We start from the raw sequence: 18,041 nt of genomic DNA on the forward strand, positions 1-18,041 counted from the left end.
AGGAAAGATACGACTAAAGCAAGAATTAAAGCTGTGCTGTCCTTACTTCTCTTGGTCTACTCTGTGCTTGCTAGCCCCAGGATAATTGCAGCCTGGAACATCTTTCACTTGATTGCAAGAACAGTAATAGTGTGACCTGCACATGGGTCCGTCCCCTCAAGTAAACACAGCCAGTTACTCCCAGTATCAGGATGCTGTTGTCCCTAAGAAGGAAAGTGCAGTGGACGTCTGTCTCCTCTGTGGTTACAGAGAAGCTAAAGAAAAATGCAGATGCTAGTCTTTGCAATTCAAACATCTTAATGGGACAGATTATTTGCAGAGGAGGACACAAGATAAGTCATTCTGTTCTTGTTATTTTAGCTGCCATTTGTCTCTGTAACTAATCTAATTTTAAAAAATAACGCAGTATATCAAGAAATACTGATAAAAACCCAAATCTAACAACCCTGCAGTGTCCTTCAGTTGCTATTCATGGTTTATTTCATAATCTCACTGAATGGACTCTCAAAAGAAGCAGCTGCTTTTTTCATTGTCCCCACTTCATAAAAATCACAGTATTCTGAAAGCTATCAAACTGTTAATGAAGTGAATAGTAATACTTTCAGAACAATTAGTAAATGAACCAAAGAGCTAGACTGGGAAAGTCATGTTTCAGCTCTAAGTTCAAGATCTGTGAACCAGCTTAAATCCAAAGGCTTTGACACAGTTTTCTGCTACTGCACTTATGCTGCTTTTTGTTTTTATGTGGGTTTGGTTTTTCTAAATTTGTATTTTACTTATTGTCTGTATGAAAAAACAGACTATGCATTGAAGGGAGCAGTGTGAGTTGAAATTGCATGCAAAACTGTTTGGAACGCAGAAGTCCTTAAAAAAGAAAAAAAAAACCAAAACACTACTGAAGATTTTTAAATTAAAGAGATTTATTAGCTATTCTACTTTACCAGCAGTAGGACAAATTCGGTATGAATCAAGACTTCTGGGCCAAAGCTCAGAACAGCAGGTTTTCTACCTAAAGATGCAAGTTTTGCTTTGTTGTTGATCTTGGACAGAAATGACAGTATAAGACCCCCCTCAGTTTCCTGAGACATCAAGTGATGATACTGCCTGTGCTGCAGCTAAGGCAACGTTCCAGGGCATAGCTAAACCAGTCAGCTGCCTAAAAATGGCTGTGTTAGCATCCTGGTTTTGGCTGGGACAGAGTTAATTTTCTTCTCAGTAGCTGATGCTGTGGTTTTGGATCTAGTATGAGAATAATATTGATAACACACTGATGGTTTTACTTGCTGCTAAGTAATGTTTATACTAAGTCAAGGACTTTAGATTTCTCAGGCCCTGCCAGTAAGAGGGCTGGGGGGCGCACGGGAAATTGGGAGAGGACACAGCCCCAACAACTGACCCAAACTAGCCAAAGGGATATTCCGTGCCATAGAATGTCATGCTCAGTATATGAACTGGGGGGGGGGGGTTGGCTGGGGCTGCCGATCCCTGCTGGGGGACTGGCTGGGCATCAGTCAGCAGGTGGTGGGCAATTGTGTTGTGCATCACTTGTTTTTTGGGGGCTGTGGGGTTTTTTTCTTTTTAGGTTTTATTCCTCTCTCTCCTTTTTATTACAATTGTTGTTATTATTTCAATTATTAGTTTTTTCTTATATCAACCCATGAGTTTTTTACCTTTTTTTCCGATTCTCCTCACCATCCCACTGCGGGGTGGAGTGGGGTAATGATGGAGCGGCTGTGTGGTACTTAGTTGCCTGCTGGGGTTAAACCACGACATTTAGAAAGGAAGAGAGAACAGACTTTAACAGACTTATTCTGACTTCCCCCTAAAAACTGCCTCAACGGTTTTTCCATTGGATCCCAAGCTTATTGTCCCTCTACTGGAGGATGTTGGTTTGAAGGAAACCTGACTTAAAAAAAAAAAAAAAAAATAAAGTCCTCTAGTAAAAAACCAACCAACCAACAAAAGAAAAAAAACCCCAAAACCTAAAAGCAGACAAAACCCCCAAAAAAACCCACCCACACTAAAAATTAAGTCAAAAGATTTAATCAATGAGTATCATAAGAATTTTATGGAATCTGAATGGCATCTCCTTCAAAGCTGAAATGGGAGAAAATAGCAACAGTTAGTTTACAATTTGGTTATTTAGAGACACTTGAAAGTCAACGTTATTTAGCACTGATTGTGAAGGAATTGTTCTGTTAAACCAGGAGATTAGATGAAAGAATATGGAATTATTTAATAGGTGGCTGAACTAAAAAAATCTTGCAGGAAATGTCACCTCTTTTATTGTAGTGTGTTTCCCTGGGTTAGTAACTTCCGTGCAGCTGAAGCGTTGTCCTGTATGGCTTCACTGCAATTTGTGACTGTCTTTTTCCATTCCATATCACATCATTTCCACAGTGACACGAGTTCCTAGGATCATAGTGATGTTTTTAATTCTGGTTTTCATAGCTACATATTTCTAATGACTTGACACTATCCATTGGTGTAGGTGCTCTTGTTCTCAAATTCATTTTCATTAAGTTTCAGTAAGTCGAGGATTCTTTAGTGCATTTATGGAATTAAGAATACAAAACATTAAATGTTGCTCTAACGAAGAGCTTCCACAGAAATTTTATTCAGCTGCAGTTCTCTCTGTTTGCTAAGATTAATGAATTTCAGTGCTCAAAAGGCCAAGTAGATGTTCACCACAAGCAGGAAACCCACAGGTGGTGGTGCCTTTTGTCAGTCAGACAGGATCTGGTGAAAATAGCTTTGATATGTGTGGTGACCAGGTCAGATGTAGTATGTTTATAGTCAAGCCTGATTGGCTAAGTGAAAACTGTAATGTGCCTGTATATTATTTTGTTTTCCAGACACTCTAAGCATCTTTGGTTTATACAGAGGCCCACTATTGTAGTCACACATGGACCACTCTTCCCGGCACCCTGCCCCATCGTGTTAGGGTTTTGGGGGAGGTATGAGATTGAACATATGAAATGTCTCAGATGCTGCCTTGGTGGCATTTGAGACAAATTTCTTTATTTTCTTCGGGGTTTTTATTTGTTTGGGTTTTGGCATTTCCTGAAATTGGCAAATCCTGAAATTACTTGAAAAAGGTTTAGCCTCTGAAACATTTTGTTTCTCTTGGCACATCCTAAAAATCATTAGCCTTTGGAAAAAAAATGAAAAAATCCAACAGAACTGAAAGTTACCCCCTAAGCTGATGACGGAATCCAGAAATGTGTTGTTTGCATACTTTATGATAACAGTAGCAGCAAACAATTAATATGCTTGCAAATACAACCCAGGATTTAAAAATACAATATTTAGGAAAATACCAAAGGGAGCACCACCTTTATACAAGGAAATCATTGGATAAAATGAACAACAGTCTTTGAGGGCTAAAATTCCATGTTGGCTGGGCTAAGCATCAGTCTTGGTGTCATTCTCTACCCACAGGGGAGGCTTTGGGTCAATGAAGAAAGCTAAGCCCTGCAGAAGGTGAATTGCAGACACACCTGCCCCGAGCGCTTCTCTGTTGGTCAGGTATAGGCTGTTCCACATGCTGACTACTTTGGCTTTGATTTTGTCATCTACTTTGCTCTACAAACTTTATAGGGAGTAGAGGTATCTAATAATATCTGCCCACTGTCCAACATGAAAATGCTTACGCTTGTTATTGAATCCATCCTGTATTTTCTTATATGCTGCTGGTCATCTAGAAGCCTTGCATCTGTGAGATGGAGCCTGGCCGGCAGCTTCAAGCTTTATAGGAAAGGACTGATGAGAGAGGGTGGAGAAACAAGATGGTAGCATAAGCCTTTGCTTCTTAGGAAACCAAGCTAAACCCCTGAATTGGGCCAGTGTTTTAATATCCGCTCAAGAAGGGCAAATCTCCCTCAGAAGGGATTTGAAAACACTATTACTTCCTGGGTTTGTTTTTTCTTGCTGTATTTGTCTGGTTTTTATGTTGCTTCATGTTGGTAAGTATAGAAGTACTCAAATCTGATGAGTTTAAGGTACCTTGCAAGCCACTCAATCTGTCTTTTCAACCAGTGGGTGCAGAAAAATTAGAGAAATTGTGTCTAAGCATCAGAATCAGGGATGTTTATGTCAGGTGGTTCTGGATTCTGTAACTTCTTTCGTCACAATTAACCCTAATACCAAGCTCACTCAATAGGACAGAAGAAACAGTCAATGGATGAGCCATCAACTTCAAAATGGCAGGACTGTGGTTTTGTGTTACCTCTCACTGCCTTTCCCATTGCTCTTGTACTCCCAGTTTACGTTTTAGTAGAGATTCCCACTCCTATTACACTAAGGATGTCCACCTTCTTTTGCATCAGCCAGTGTGTTAGTATCACTGAAGCTGGTGCATTTGCATAGTTCAGCATAATTTAGCACAAAGATAAGGCTCTGGTCCCAAAAGCAGGATACTGGTGATATTCATGTGTGGGACCGCACTCTTTCTCAACAGTGTTCACTTGGGTATGGCACAGATTTGGCTGTAGTGGGAGAGTTTTTGGTGTTTAAAATACTCTTTTCAGGCAACGGCTGTGTAATTGTTACATTGAAATCTCAGAGAAAGTTTTTTCTAGTAGATTAAACCTTGGACCAGAATTTAATGAATCTGGCTCCTCTGGCTCCTGACCTGTTTGATGGCAGTGAACAAATCGTTATATCACCCTGTGCTTGTTGCTTACCTAGTTAAGCCTGTTCATATGCACTGAAGCTAGACATTTTTATGCGCCAGAGCAGAGAGTAAGAGTGTTTCGCTAGAATATGAGATGGCTTAGTCTAATGTGACATTTATCTTCACTCATCAGAAGTGCAATCAGTGGGGAGTTACCCAGATCTTTGTTCATGAAGATAAATGTCAAATGTTATCTATCTACATTCTCATATGGTGTCTATCACCATGGTATCGGAATGCCTTCCAAAGAAATAATGTACACAAATTAGACCTAAACCAGTCAGCAAATGATCGTCATAGAGATGTCGCCGACACTTTTCTGACAGTGGCTGTTTGGATCGAATCTTTCCTGTTTCCTTTCATTCTGTAACAGACAGTGAGAGATATGCTTGTTTAATTATTGGGAGGGGACGATGAGGGGAGATTAAAAAAGATAGACTCGGACAGTATGATGGAATACTGAATTCATAATAAATTCTTTCTTTCACCTTCCTTCTAGTTTCCCTTTCTGCCCAGGAGGCTAAAGACATGTTCTCTCTTCTGAAGTCAGTATTGGAGTAAGCACTGCCAACAAGGCCAGGTGTAATTTAAAAATATTTATGCATTGTCAGTTCTGGAATTAATCTTTCTTAATTGAATTGACACGAACTCATGTCTGCAGGTAATGTAAACTGTCAAATGCTCTGCCAGTGACAGCATGTTGGTCAGGGTGGTGAAGTTAATGAGAGATCTAAATTATGATGGAATATCTCAGCATTGGCTTTGGAGCCTGGTGTTTATAAATTCGTTAGTAACATCACATTAACTACAGGCTACAGACTCTGGAGTTCAGAAGGGCTAATTATTTGTTTGCAGTTTCTGCAAGAACTAGGGGTGAGAGAGTTGTACCTCAAACATTTTAGTAGTATTATTTGCTGCAGTGAGATTTCTTTCCCTTGAAATGCATATAATGGAATTTTAAAGCATAATATATTTCATTTGATAAACAGTGCTTTTATAGACTGGAGATACTGTTTTAAAATACGCATATCAAAGCATTTGTCAACACTATCTAGGAGGGTCTTACTGAGTTCCCACTGACAGCTAGATCAAGTCTGCAGTTACCTGTTAGCAGAGCAGTTAGCACAGTCTAATAATGATGCTTTGTTTTCCTTCCCCTCATCAGAAAATGGAATTACTGTTAGCTTTCTAAAATCCAGAGAATGCAAGGAGGATGCTGCGTGTGTAAGAGAAATCATAGATAATGTTTATGATGAAGGAACAAAATCGGCAGATGAGCCTTTGCTTGCAATAGGCAACTGTTCATGAGGTTTTCCCAGGATCTTCCAAGCTCAGTGAAGCGTCACGGGCTCTGCATGACGCGCTCAAGGGTGAGGCTGCAGCCAGGTTTTACTGAGGGGAGGCAGGAGCTGATGAATCTAGTGTCTGAATCCTCTGAGATGAGTACTTGCTTACGTGCCATAGTAAGTACTAGTAAGCATCAAACTGCTTTCTGTGCTAGTTAGACCTTCTTTGTGTCTTCTTTTGATTCCTTTCCCTGTTACTCATTCTCTTGCTTACCAAATGCAGATGAAGTCAAAAGACATTTACAGATAGATCATATGAAAAGATGCTGACCTGATGAGACTAGAATTCGTGGAGGTCTCTGGAGCTGGTGTCTTCATATTAGCACTTGGCTTTCACAGTAGGGTTCATTCCATGGTGTTGCGTCTGCCAACTATTTCCATTAGACTTTTGACTATTGTCTTATGACTGGAGTAGTACAGGACAGGTTAGAATAGACCAGTTTGTGATGTTCTAACTAATGTTGCATCTTATTCTTGTAAAATTTAGGTGATTTTCTGGTTAAAATTACAGCAACTTGCTTCATTGTTATGTTAGTGTGGGTCTGATCTTTTATGTACATACCATTGAAAATTTGTAGTCCTGCCTTAACCCTGAACATATCTATGAACAATTTTTAAATAATAAAGATAATTAAAAAGGACTAGGACTTAAATGAGTAGCTAATTCACCTGGCCTTGCCTCTGTGAATTAATAGAAGCAGTTTCTACTTTTGCAAAGTGGTAACTTGGGAGTAGCTCGTTTGGTTGGATCCACCAGTAGAGAGACCATTCCGATTCAGATAAGCAGGGTAAAATACAATTACTTCTTTATGTATAAAAGGAAAACATAAGCTCATTGAGGTTGAAATTTCAATTGAGAAGGTGTGGGTTTGTTCATCTCTTGCAGATACAGGGAAAAGGGTCTATTACAGCCTGGCCTGGATTCCTGAGAGTTTGTAACCGCTCCAGCACTGCATTGGGCTTGTAGGTTTTTCTGCCCAGTTCAGATGTAGCTACTGCTGCCACAGGCAATTCTGGTAGCTTTCTGAAGCTTTTCATTGAAAGTACTCTTCGGATAAAACCAACAAGCATGCTGTTTTCACAGATGGGCTATGGAATTTTTTTCTTTACCCCTTTTTAATTGTCTTCACACCAAATTTTCACAGCATTTTTTTTTCATTGCATTCAGATTAAAAAAAAAAAAATATTGGAGGTGAAATTTGGTATTTCTAGTTTCCAAACTGGAAGCCCAGCTTTTGAACTAGTAGTGACATGCAGCAGTGGATATGTATAATATAGTTGAAGTTTTACGGAACAGGTGGCCACATGCTTAACGATTGTTACGGTAAGGCATTTCAGAGGTGCATCAGCATCTGTACTGTGTGAGCTTTGCAAAGGTCGGACTGATTTGGAGGCTGGCCGAAATGAAGACGTTTTCCCATGTTCTCCAAAAGGGACAAAGAGCAGATCAGTCGTTAGAGCTGATGCTAACAGCAGAGCTCTCCCGTGATTTGGCAGGCTGGCTTGGCATTCGCTGTGCAAGAAGGATTTGGTGTCCAACCCATTTTTTTCCCTCCTTATTGCCCTGAGCACACAAGTTTGTTTTCAGGGTCTTTTGCTAGTTTGGGAGCAGGGGAGGTATGGTTCTCTTTCATTGCTTCGGGGGATTTCCATTCCATTTTCCTTTAATTTGCTCCTCCCTGTTAATCGCATAAGAGAAGCTTAGAGTGTTAAGTGAACACATAATACTTGGTCCATGTGTACGAGCAAGAAGAATTTAGATTTGCATGTAAATAGCTATCCTCAGGTTAGACCTTTACATTTGGAAATAAGTTCTTTTCAGGTCTACTTTCCCTCCATTGTTATGTGTTTTATTTAATGTGAATGGTGGATGTTTGGGGAGGGACAGAGGTTTGTCTGGCTATTCAAATTCATTGGCAGGGTTTAAGTTGGCACAGCATGGATCAGAGCAAGATGAGCAGAGACATCTTATTTCTAATTAAAAACATACGCACATATACTCGCCCAATTGAAGTAAAAGTAAATCCTTTCTCAGAGCTGATTGCTTCTACCTGTCTACTTTTTTTTGGTATAAACTCACAGCACAGTGGGACAATCCCATTTTGTTTCAGGATTTTTAAGGCAAGAAACAGAACTAAAAACTGGAATGGCAACACCAGATGAAGATCACAGTAGGTGTTCTGGTTCCTTCTTTTCTTACATAAATACTTGTTTTGGTATTTCCCCCTCCTTTCTTAGTATTCTAACAGTAGAAGTTATATATTGCATATATGGTGCAGGCTTTTGCATGAGGGCAGATTGATTATGTGGTAGAATGTGTTTATATATTAAACTGATCTGCTGTGGGCAGGATTAGTTTTAAAAGTTTAAATGACTGCCTCCTACGTCAAAATGGGAACTCTTTAGCTTTGAAAAAAGCCTGACAGGCCAGGGAGTCATCACTGGAGTCCTAGAGGTGCCTTTGGAGGCTTGTGTGTGTGTTTCTTGCACCCAAAAAGGAAGGGCATATCATGCTGCAGTGAAGGCGCTAATTAACTGTGCTGTCAGTTCTCAGCCAGATAGCTATCTGAAGAAAACATTTGTTAACTATGTTAATTAAAACAAAGGCTTCATGTATCTGGGAGTAAAAGCAGAGCAGGTTCATATACAAAATACTTCTGCAAAGTTTCTCCCCTTTGAAATCAAGGAAAGGAGGGTTAAAAACCCTGGACTTTTGCTGCAGAAGCCTGGTGCTTTTCTCCAAGGTAGTGATGTCTGACATTCTGTTGCTAACTGGAGCTTTCATTGTTTTAGCTATGCTAATATCTGTCTTTTACATTTAGAGTAAGCGTTGGGCTTTCAAAGGATTCTTTGTCTCAACTTGTAAGTTGTCATGTTTGCAATATCCATCCTCATTTTTGGTACATATGTGGACTGGTGGCTAAGTACTTTTTTGTTACTTTATTATTTTTTTTAGTTTTTCCTATTATATTTGCCCTCCTGTGAGCAAATGAATTCTTCTGCACAGGAATGACCTTCAGTTGATGTATTCTTGTCTCCCTGAGCCTGCCTGCAGTCCTGAAACAGAGTCTTGGGGCAAAGGAACTTGCTGATAACTCAGTTTGAGAATGTTTTATTTGATGACTACATCAGCTTAAGATATTCTTCTCAAGGCCATAAACCATTTCTTTCAACACACCATAGTACTATGGTTTGAAGCAAGTAAGAAAATTGGCCCACACTAGAAAACAAAAAAATCAGAAAGGGTGTAGGAAGAAGTTGGTGGTGTTTCAATTTTTTCCAAGTCTGATTTTGTTAGTCAAGGGCATGGTAGTGAATAGGAATAAATATCTGAAGTTAGTAACGCTAATGCATTGTGAAGCCATGGTCCCATTGGAGTGGTGTCTCTGAAGCTGGTCTGTGATCTTCTGAGATCACTTCTTTGTGGTATTTTATCTGAGGACCCGAGTAGTAAGGAGTATGTACTCAGGGCTAGAAGACTTGGGAACTCTGCAAGGAAGGGCATCTCTCACATCTGTGAGTATATAATCCTGCTCCCAGTTGCACTGTGCTATCTGCGAGTGGCACACCATTCTGGGCATTCCTGCCGGTGAGCGTGGGATGTGGTGCAGTGTAAGAGCTGGTGTATTTTGTGATATTGTCCTAATACATAAATGCAGGGAAGTGTTACAGCTTTTCTTTGTTCTTACTAAACCAAATAATATGCTCTACCAGTGTGTTCAACAGTTACCTTAAAAACTGCACTCAATTGTCTCTTTTAACCTTTTGTAAATTTTCTGCCTTTTAGTTTGAAGGTTTTGAGGATGAAGAAGGATTCTTTATGTGTGAAAGTGCATGGTTCTAATATAGTCCCTGAAGAAAGGCATCCAATTCATGTGTGCTTTACCTCTCTGTAGCTTACTTTAGATACCTGTTATTTTGTTACTCTGTCCCTTTCCAGGCTACTGCTGACCTCCTAAGCTTTTCTTGCACAGGAGGCCTTCTCCTACCTGTTTGCTCTTGATTACTTTCATTGTCTGCATTTGAGTCATAATTCATTAATAATGTGCCTTTTTTGAGACCTGTAGTAAAATCAGATACGAGGTTTGAACGTGAGGATTATGATTGATACAACACTGTGCATATTCTGGCTCATTTGTTGTTCCCTGTCTGATGATACATCTGACTTTATTAAATAGTTTGCCTACCTGCTGTTTCTATTGAGCATTCCCATTTCTTTCCTGCATATGAATTTTTAAAGAATTCTTAAAGAATTTTCTAGTTTTCCTTCTTTAGAGAATTGTCTTTCTAGTTCTGGTCCCTGTCTATGTGTGACAGCCTGTGTGTATATGTGACCACAAAGCTGAGTGCTATTTACTGGCTGAGCTGGCATCGACACAAAGTTCAGCACTGAACGCTGCCATCTCACTCCTTGGTACTGCTTTCAGGTTGCTCCATGGGTGCTCAGGCACCTGGTGGCGCGGAGGGAAAATCCTGCTCCCTGCTCGCACAATGCAGTGCTCCCTGCTCGCACAACCGCACCCGTCAGCGGGGCCCAGCCTTGGAGCCCCTCTCTGCCTGCAGACAACAGGAGCTCCCAAAGGCGCTTGCCGGTGTGCTTTCCAAATACACTCAGAAGCCATGGCCTTTGATGGGACTGCGTTTCCCTTAACTATTACATGTATCGTATTGTTCAGCCCCGTATGTGAGATGTATTTAGATCAGAACAAACCAGAGGCGCTGCAAGGCCTTTGTGAACACATGAGACTTGGGATGCCATCTTGTGGTTGTTCAAAGAAATGCAAGAACGGCTTGCGGGTGTGGAGTTCATTGCCTCTTTATTTTACACTGAGCTGGTTTAGGTGCACATTTTTCTTCTTGAGCTACGTGATGATTCTTCCTTGTACAATCTGTCTAGCTGTAAAGTACATGACAGCAGCTGTTAACCTCCCTACAGCCTAATTCCAGTAGTCAGGGTTTGGGGTGACTACAGCAAACAATCTATAGGAGTCATGTGCTGCTTCCATACCCGAGTGTATCAAGAGTGCAGCTGCTATTTAAACCTAAGTGGTGTCAGAGACAGAAGGGCTCTGACATACTGCTGGCAAGTGATGTATTGCTGTTATTTAGCCATTTTTTGTTAAAAGCACTTTCTGTTTAGCTTTAGCCTTTCCCTTGCTGTTTCAGCTGGCTGGCATCTCGTGTTTGAACGACATGCAGGTGCAGAGACTGTAGCCTCAGCAAACTTTCTTTTCCCAGAGCAGAGAAGTCATTTTAGACCCAGATATTTTCTGTGAAGCACAGAGCCTGTATATCAGGGACTTACTGACTGGGGTGCAGCTGAACTGGCCCCATTAGCTCACAAGCCAAAATATTTGTCAGTTTATCAGTGTAGGCAAAGCAAATTCATAGGAGAAGGAACTTGCGGAGTCAATTAACTTCCTGTTACGAGACTGATCAGGCACATCTGTGTTCTGCCTTTTTTTCTGTGACCTCAAAGGGTGTTTACCTCAGTTGTTGGCAACAGGAGCTGTACGGAGCTGCCCTGGCCAAAGTGAACATCCCAGACATCAGTGCAGATCAGAAGCAGCATAAAGTTGTTCCCTGCACAGGGCTAAACCTTTGCTAACTGTTTACACTAGGCAAAAAGCTACTGTATGCCGAAGTCTGCACAGCAGCTGTACCAGGGATTACAGATTTGACTAGCACTGTGTGGAAATATCAAAGATATTTCTTTCTTTCTTGTGAGCATGTGGAGCAGGTTGGGAGATGGAATGGCTTCTCAGACTTTTCAGGTTTTTAATAGTTTCACTACTACTAGGCAATACTATCAAGCCTGTGCATGCTTGGACAAAAAGTCATTTCGAAGAGGGTGAACTCGAACCCAGAAGGGCAGTACCTGCCTCTCTTCAAATTCTAGGTGAACAGGCTTGCTCAGGTGTCTACTCCCTTTCACAATTGTTTTCTGGGTTAAATGCTTTCTAATTACAATGACTTCAAGCAACACGCTTTCTGGTTTTACAATGAAAATAAAGCTGCTGTGATTTTTGCCATCTGTCAGATTTATGGCATTGACTGAGACAGATTTTAATAGTGGATGAAAAACATTAGCTCATGCAAATTGCCCGTTATTTCTTCATTACTGAAGGGACAATCCATCTGCGTGGTGATAAGTTGCAACTCAGCTCTCATTCATAGGGCAAGATGCTTGAGAGTTTCTTAACAACCAAAAAACTACGGGCTTTGTTATCTTTTTGACAGGATGACTGTTGCTTGTTCCACTCTAACCACTGGGACTTCACAACCTGGGATTTATTTCCTGTAATACCTTTACACTAGCATGTTCAACAGAGTTAAGTCAGTATAATTTACTTATTTCACCTGACACGTGCGTGCCTGTTTTACAGTGCTGTGTTATAAGAAAGCGTTAAATGTGCCACGAAATACAATTACAGAGATTTTTCAAGACTAATTCGTTCCTGCAGTTATTTTTGTCATCTTCTTAAAGACAGCTGAAGTCTTTATCCAGTCAAGAGCATGACAATCATACAAAATGCTGATTTTGGATTTGCTGCAGATTTCCTACATTTCAAGCACCAGAGAATGTTCAGAGAGATGCTTCTGCTTTGGCTCTCCAAAAGTGAGGTAGAATCCCAGACTATAAGCTGATTTTTAGTGCAGATTATATTTTACTGTGCCTAGAGAGAAGAGACAGAGGCTGAATGGCATACTTCCCCCACACATACCCGATTTCAAACAGGGGTTGTATCTGAGTTGTGTATCCTCTTACTGTACTCTAACTATGAGGAATATAGTGAAACTATTCCACAACTTTAATGAAATTCATTAGAACTTTGCGCAGAAATATTTCCTTATTCTTCACTGTAAAAATAGCAGTAAAACAGCTTAAACTCTGTAGTTCTGGCATTACATCCTGTGATAGACACTATATCATACTTAATTCATTGTAGTTTTGCAACTGATAAAACTGGAAACTCGCATTTTACTTGTGGATGAGTTTATTTAAACATGTGTAAATTATACCAAATAAACAGTGTAGTATTTATTTCTCTGTGCATGCAGTTGTCAAGATACATACATAGCATTGTCAAGTCTGCAGTGCAGTAACAAAGCATTTTAAGCGTCATGGTGCTGAAAACTTTTCTAGAAACAATGTCTGACCGTTCTTTGATTGCACTGTGAGGTTTCTTTGGTATACATAAGTAGTGCTTGTTTTTGATTAAATTAAAATGCAAAGTTTCAAAGTGTGTCCAATAGAGAGGTATTCTGAAAAGGAAGTATCCATTAAAAAAGGGAGAGAGCGATAGTAGGCAGCCTCTTGAGTGATTTTGATGAAAAATCGAGTTTGAAAGCAAGGAAGTCAGAACTTTGCTATGATGTTTAATACTACTGAAGTAAAAAAATGTACATGAAGCATGAGGGGGTTTATCCTTTGTTTTTTCAAAACACCTGCCGTGACCTCTTGAACCTTGGCTATCCTTGGTTAAATTCTTACTTCTCTATTTTACAGTTCCAAAGGAAGGAGAGCCTTGCCCAGTTGGGTCCGCAGACTGAGGCAAAACCTTATTACTGCTTAAGAAGATGACGTAAAAAAAGAAAGTCTTCTTTAAATTGGTTTCACGATCTTCATTGACAAATAGTTCTGTTGGGGAAGGAGGGAAGAAGCAATAGAGGTAAAAAGTTGTACACAAAATACTTCGGTGTAGTTTTGTAAAAGACATTTAAGATACTAAAATGGATCAGAATATATTCAGGGTATGGTAATTTCAGTTAAAATACAGTAAAAATGAGCACGATATTTCAGACTAAAGTAGACTGAAATCCAGCCTCTAGACAATCTATTAACTGTTTTTAATTGTATGTTAACACTTCTAAAGCACTCACTTGGTCCCTCTGTAGTTAATAGGTTAGTTCTAACATAAATTTTAATTGTTTCTTAATCAGTTGAAATTGTTTATAGCTCTAAGGATATAATCCCTATCTCCCTGCTAAAATTGAGTTGATAGAATCTTTTGTCTGAATTAAGGAAGTCACCCTGTTGATGACTCATATATAAGCTGAAGAACAGTAACATGTAAAAATTCTTACCGGCAACGAATAGAGGAGTACTGCTACAAACAGGAGTAAAATCAGCAAGATGATAAGCCCTATAAAGAGCCATTTAAACCTGCGCCACACAATAAATTTCATTGTCTTGCAGGGATTTGTAAACCAAAGGAAGGAAGTATCTGGTCGGCTGCATTTTGAAAGAAACAAGTATTACTCATACTATAGAGACAGGGAATACTTAAGCCTGAGAACATAACACGTTAAAACATGCCGGTTTGGAGGTTGAAGGAAACAGTTTTGTAATGTAAGATGGCAGTTTCAGTAAATGTGTGCCATTAATACTCAAACCACCTTGCATTTTATCCCAACGCTTGCAGAAAGAAGCAAGACTGGCTTTTATAAGTTAAGTTTTGCAAAGGATGGATCCTTTACTGCATGCAGATTTTGTCAAGAACATCATACTGGCTAGATATTTATTATTTCTCCAACTAGCGAAAGAAAAATATCTTACTTTGGTAGATCTAGTTTGGGGTTCATGTTGGGTTCATCTCTTCCTTTACCGGCTGGCCTTTCCTCAGCTTCTTTTTCATTGACAACTTCCAATGTCATTTCAACTTTACCCTTTAGGAAACAAGTGGCATGAGACAAGCACCTTATTGCAACAGTACTAATGCTGCCTGTTCGGTACTTATACAGCAGTTTGGAGTCGGCTCACTGTGTGCATCTGTGTGTTTTCCACTTCCTTCTCAAAATATATTTATTTCTGCACGATGACAGCGTCACAACAGAGTATCAGAGAATGACTGAGTGCATAAAATTGTTGTGCTAATTCATTTGTAGTTCTGTTTTAAGCTATACATGGGTTATTCTTGAAAGAAGAGAGTTGTTTTTGTTTTGCAAAATTGGAAAAAGCCAAAGGACTGCGTTTTTTCCAAATGACTAAGCATCTCATTTTTTTTATTTCTGAGGTTGATATATGTTTCTGAATATTATTCCTCATTTATTAAAATTTAAAGGCAAAAACATAAGAAGAACTCGACACAGTTGAAAGGCTTAATATTCTAGGAAGCGACACGTGTCCATTTATATTCTTCATAGAACACGTTAAAATGCATTGGGTCATATGATTGCCCTCATAATCATGAAGGTAGTCAGGGTTTTCCAGTATATAAGTTATATTTGCTGTGTACAAAAATGCTTTGTACATTCAAACTTTAGTCTCTAATGCATTTAGGACGCTTTGTGTTTCTCCTAAGCAATAATATGGTAAGCCACACAATAACTCTGTGGCTGCTTTAGTGAGACAACATGACTCTAACTGGTGCCAGAGTCCTTCAAGTTAAACAAAGTTAATATTTAGATTAATTTTGTTTATAAACCATTTTTGGTTTTAAAGTATGAGTTTATGGAGCAAAATGCCTGAACTTATGCATGAAATATTCTATTCATTTCTCCCCTGTCTGTTCACTGGAAGCTGACAGCTGAGTGGGGGGGACCCTTTACAATCAATGTTTAGAATTTGAAAAGTAAGGTAAGCACGTTTTAAGTACTTTTAAAAGAACTAATAATCGTACCGCTAAAATACGGGCGCCATCCTTTTCAACATAACATGGCCACCATCCTTTCATGGATTTCTGTTCAAAGAGAGAGGCAGTCCTGGGAGCCTTCTGAGGACTGTCTGCCTTGTATTCTGGAATCATGTCTATATTGCACTTCTCTGGAACTTTTGCTGGAATGATTGTTTTATGTAAATCGAGTTCCACAAAGCCTAGGAGATGGATAAGAAAATAAACACTGTGTTACAGAACCAACCATAGAGCACAGTGGTTCAACATCAACCTTTCCTATCTCTAAACATGTTATACACGAAAAACAACCAACATACACTACATTCTTGTTTGTCTAAGGATGTTGTGGGACAGGCTGTGTTTAAGCTTACCTTGCTGGTGTCGAAAGCACTGGTGTTTATCAGTGGGACTTGGCAAGCTCTCGTCCCCCCTTTTTTAATGCAAGATCACCTAGTTTTTAATAGACAATTTTTTCCCCACACCCCTAAACAGAAGATAACCAAATAGAACAATGGAATAATAATGTAATTTGACATAGTTAAATGCATGATTTAGCTAACTTTAATGACAGTTATAAATCAATTCTTTGCTTTCAGATTTTGAGGCCTATAAGGTTTGCATTTGAGCTGAAGATTTGGGAGCTGTCTCAATACAGGGCAGAGAGTCTTCTGTAGAGCAGCATCTCTACAAAAGGTAAGGATCATTAATGGTGTGAAGTAGATTGCTTAGCCTAAATTATAGTCTTATGTAAATACTTGGATTTGAAGTACTCTTGTTTTTTAAGTAATTTTGCTTAAAGAAAGAAGCAAACTAAGTTTCATGCACGTTATCGTTTCATGCACTTTGTGATAGGGCTTACGCTGAGTGAAAAGTATCTTGTTCTACCTGCAAGTAGGCCTTTACTGAGTGAACATGAGCACGAGTGACCCTGTACTGTGTGGGAAAGCAGGAGTGTATTTGCATGCTCAGTGCCTCATTTTGTGAAAACAATCCTTAGCCAATAATTTAAAATTGTTCAGTGTTATCTCTTACTTTGAGACAACAATAATTTGTTTCTGAGAAGTCTTACCCAGGTAGTCATCCAAGGAGAACTTGTCATTATCCCATATTTGAATGATCAGTTTGGGTGGGATTCTGAATTCTGTCTTGTCAAGACTCCAAAAATGTTCCTAAAATTTTAAAAAACAAAACCCAAGCAGCTTTTAAAGTTACTTATGAAAATTCAATGCTGTGGTCTGTTAGTACTTGTGAATTCTGGGGTTGGTGGAAGTATTAAGGATCTAATCTTGTCCCTGCTAAGAGGAGACCACTGTTGCCAGTGTTTTATTCCCAGTGCAAAGGAAAAACTGAATCTGTTTACAATAGCAGCGTGAGAGAAGTACACAGAACTGAGCCAAACTGTCCCTTTTAATACGTAGGTACAAAATTATCAGACTAATTACAATTGGTTCCAAGTATTGAAATCTTTAGAAATACTTACCTTTTTGGAAACGACACAGAGTTGCTCTGCTGGGAGATAGTCAAAAGGGAACACAAATCTCCAGTTGAAGTTCCCTTCACCATCCAACGATCGGTAGTGAACATCGGTTTTCTGCTTATTTTCTTCATTACCAGGCATCCATCTGGAAATACAGAGAGAAGTGTCTGGTGTTTGCAGTAGGACGACACTGGTGCTTGTTTGTACTACAACCACGTCATCAAGTGGTTGCAAGCAAGCTGTAAGTGTCACTCACAGAGGGCTGGAAACTTCCACATCCTTTCTCAGTTTGGTTCCAATTTGGAACTGCAACTAAGAACATCTGAACTGAATTTAATCTGCTAAGTGTATTATTATATCAGTGGTGAGTTGTTGGTGGGGTTTTTTAATTTCTTTTTTAGGAGAAATTAGATCAATAGCCTGGTAGTATATTTCTCTGTTTTTTATTGATTATTTTGACATAGTAAGACCAGGAAACATAACAAGTACGAATCCAGGTTATGCAGCACTAAAGCTATCTTTTCAGTTGCTTCTTATCTCAAGAGGTGAACTTCTGGGATCTTTTGCTGCACATTAACTGGTCATGCTTTATCTCATAATACTTGTGTACTTCTCTGACATTAGCGCTATTTCAGAGGCTGTAGTGTGCACTGACTTGGCTGAACCAAATCATCTTTGGAACCCATGGTCTAGGCATTCCCAGGACATTCTGAAAGCCGTTCAGTTGTAAGTGTTACATGACAGCTCTTACCCCTTCACGTAAATGTCACTCATTTCTTCCCCTGTGATGCTCTTTTCATCCAGAAGAACATCTTTGGTGTTCCAGACAATCACCCGCAAGATATACCTATGAGAGAAGATGTTTGGGGAAAGAGAATTCATTGCCTTTGTCAGGGCTGCCAGATGCTGTGTAGTACATACAGATA

General features: G+C 39.5%; 1 protein-coding gene and 1 long non-coding RNA gene across 2 annotated transcripts in view; one reads left to right on the forward strand and one right to left on the reverse strand.

Moving 5' to 3' along the window:
* Nucleotides 1-13,001: 13,001 nt before the first annotated feature.
* MYOF (myoferlin) overlaps nucleotides 13,002-18,041 on the reverse strand; it is a 72,166-nt gene continuing 67,126 nt past the window's right edge. The window contains exons 48-54 of the mRNA XM_040606600.1: nucleotides 17,867-17,962; nucleotides 17,119-17,260; nucleotides 16,708-16,807; nucleotides 15,645-15,838; nucleotides 14,582-14,691; nucleotides 14,110-14,257; nucleotides 13,002-13,663 (exon numbers count right to left, since the gene is read on the reverse strand). Of these exons, the coding sequence (XP_040462534.1) occupies nucleotides 13,628-13,663; nucleotides 14,110-14,257; nucleotides 14,582-14,691; nucleotides 15,645-15,838; nucleotides 16,708-16,807; nucleotides 17,119-17,260; nucleotides 17,867-17,962 (826 nt within the window). The 3' untranslated portion in view covers nucleotides 13,002-13,627. The remainder of the gene's footprint in view (nucleotides 13,664-14,109; nucleotides 14,258-14,581; nucleotides 14,692-15,644; nucleotides 15,839-16,707; nucleotides 16,808-17,118; nucleotides 17,261-17,866; nucleotides 17,963-18,041) is intronic.
* LOC121093766 lies at nucleotides 13,611-18,005 on the forward strand. The gene is made up of 4 exons (XR_005829647.1): nucleotides 13,611-13,694; nucleotides 15,545-15,601; nucleotides 16,235-16,331; nucleotides 17,920-18,005. It is a non-coding gene; the product is annotated as an uncharacterized LOC121093766 (long non-coding RNA).

The sequence above is a fragment of the Falco naumanni genome, chromosome 9 (assembly GCF_017639655.2).
Source record: "Falco naumanni isolate bFalNau1 chromosome 9, bFalNau1.pat, whole genome shotgun sequence".
Lineage (NCBI taxonomy): Eukaryota > Metazoa > Chordata > Aves > Falconiformes > Falconidae > Falco > Falco naumanni.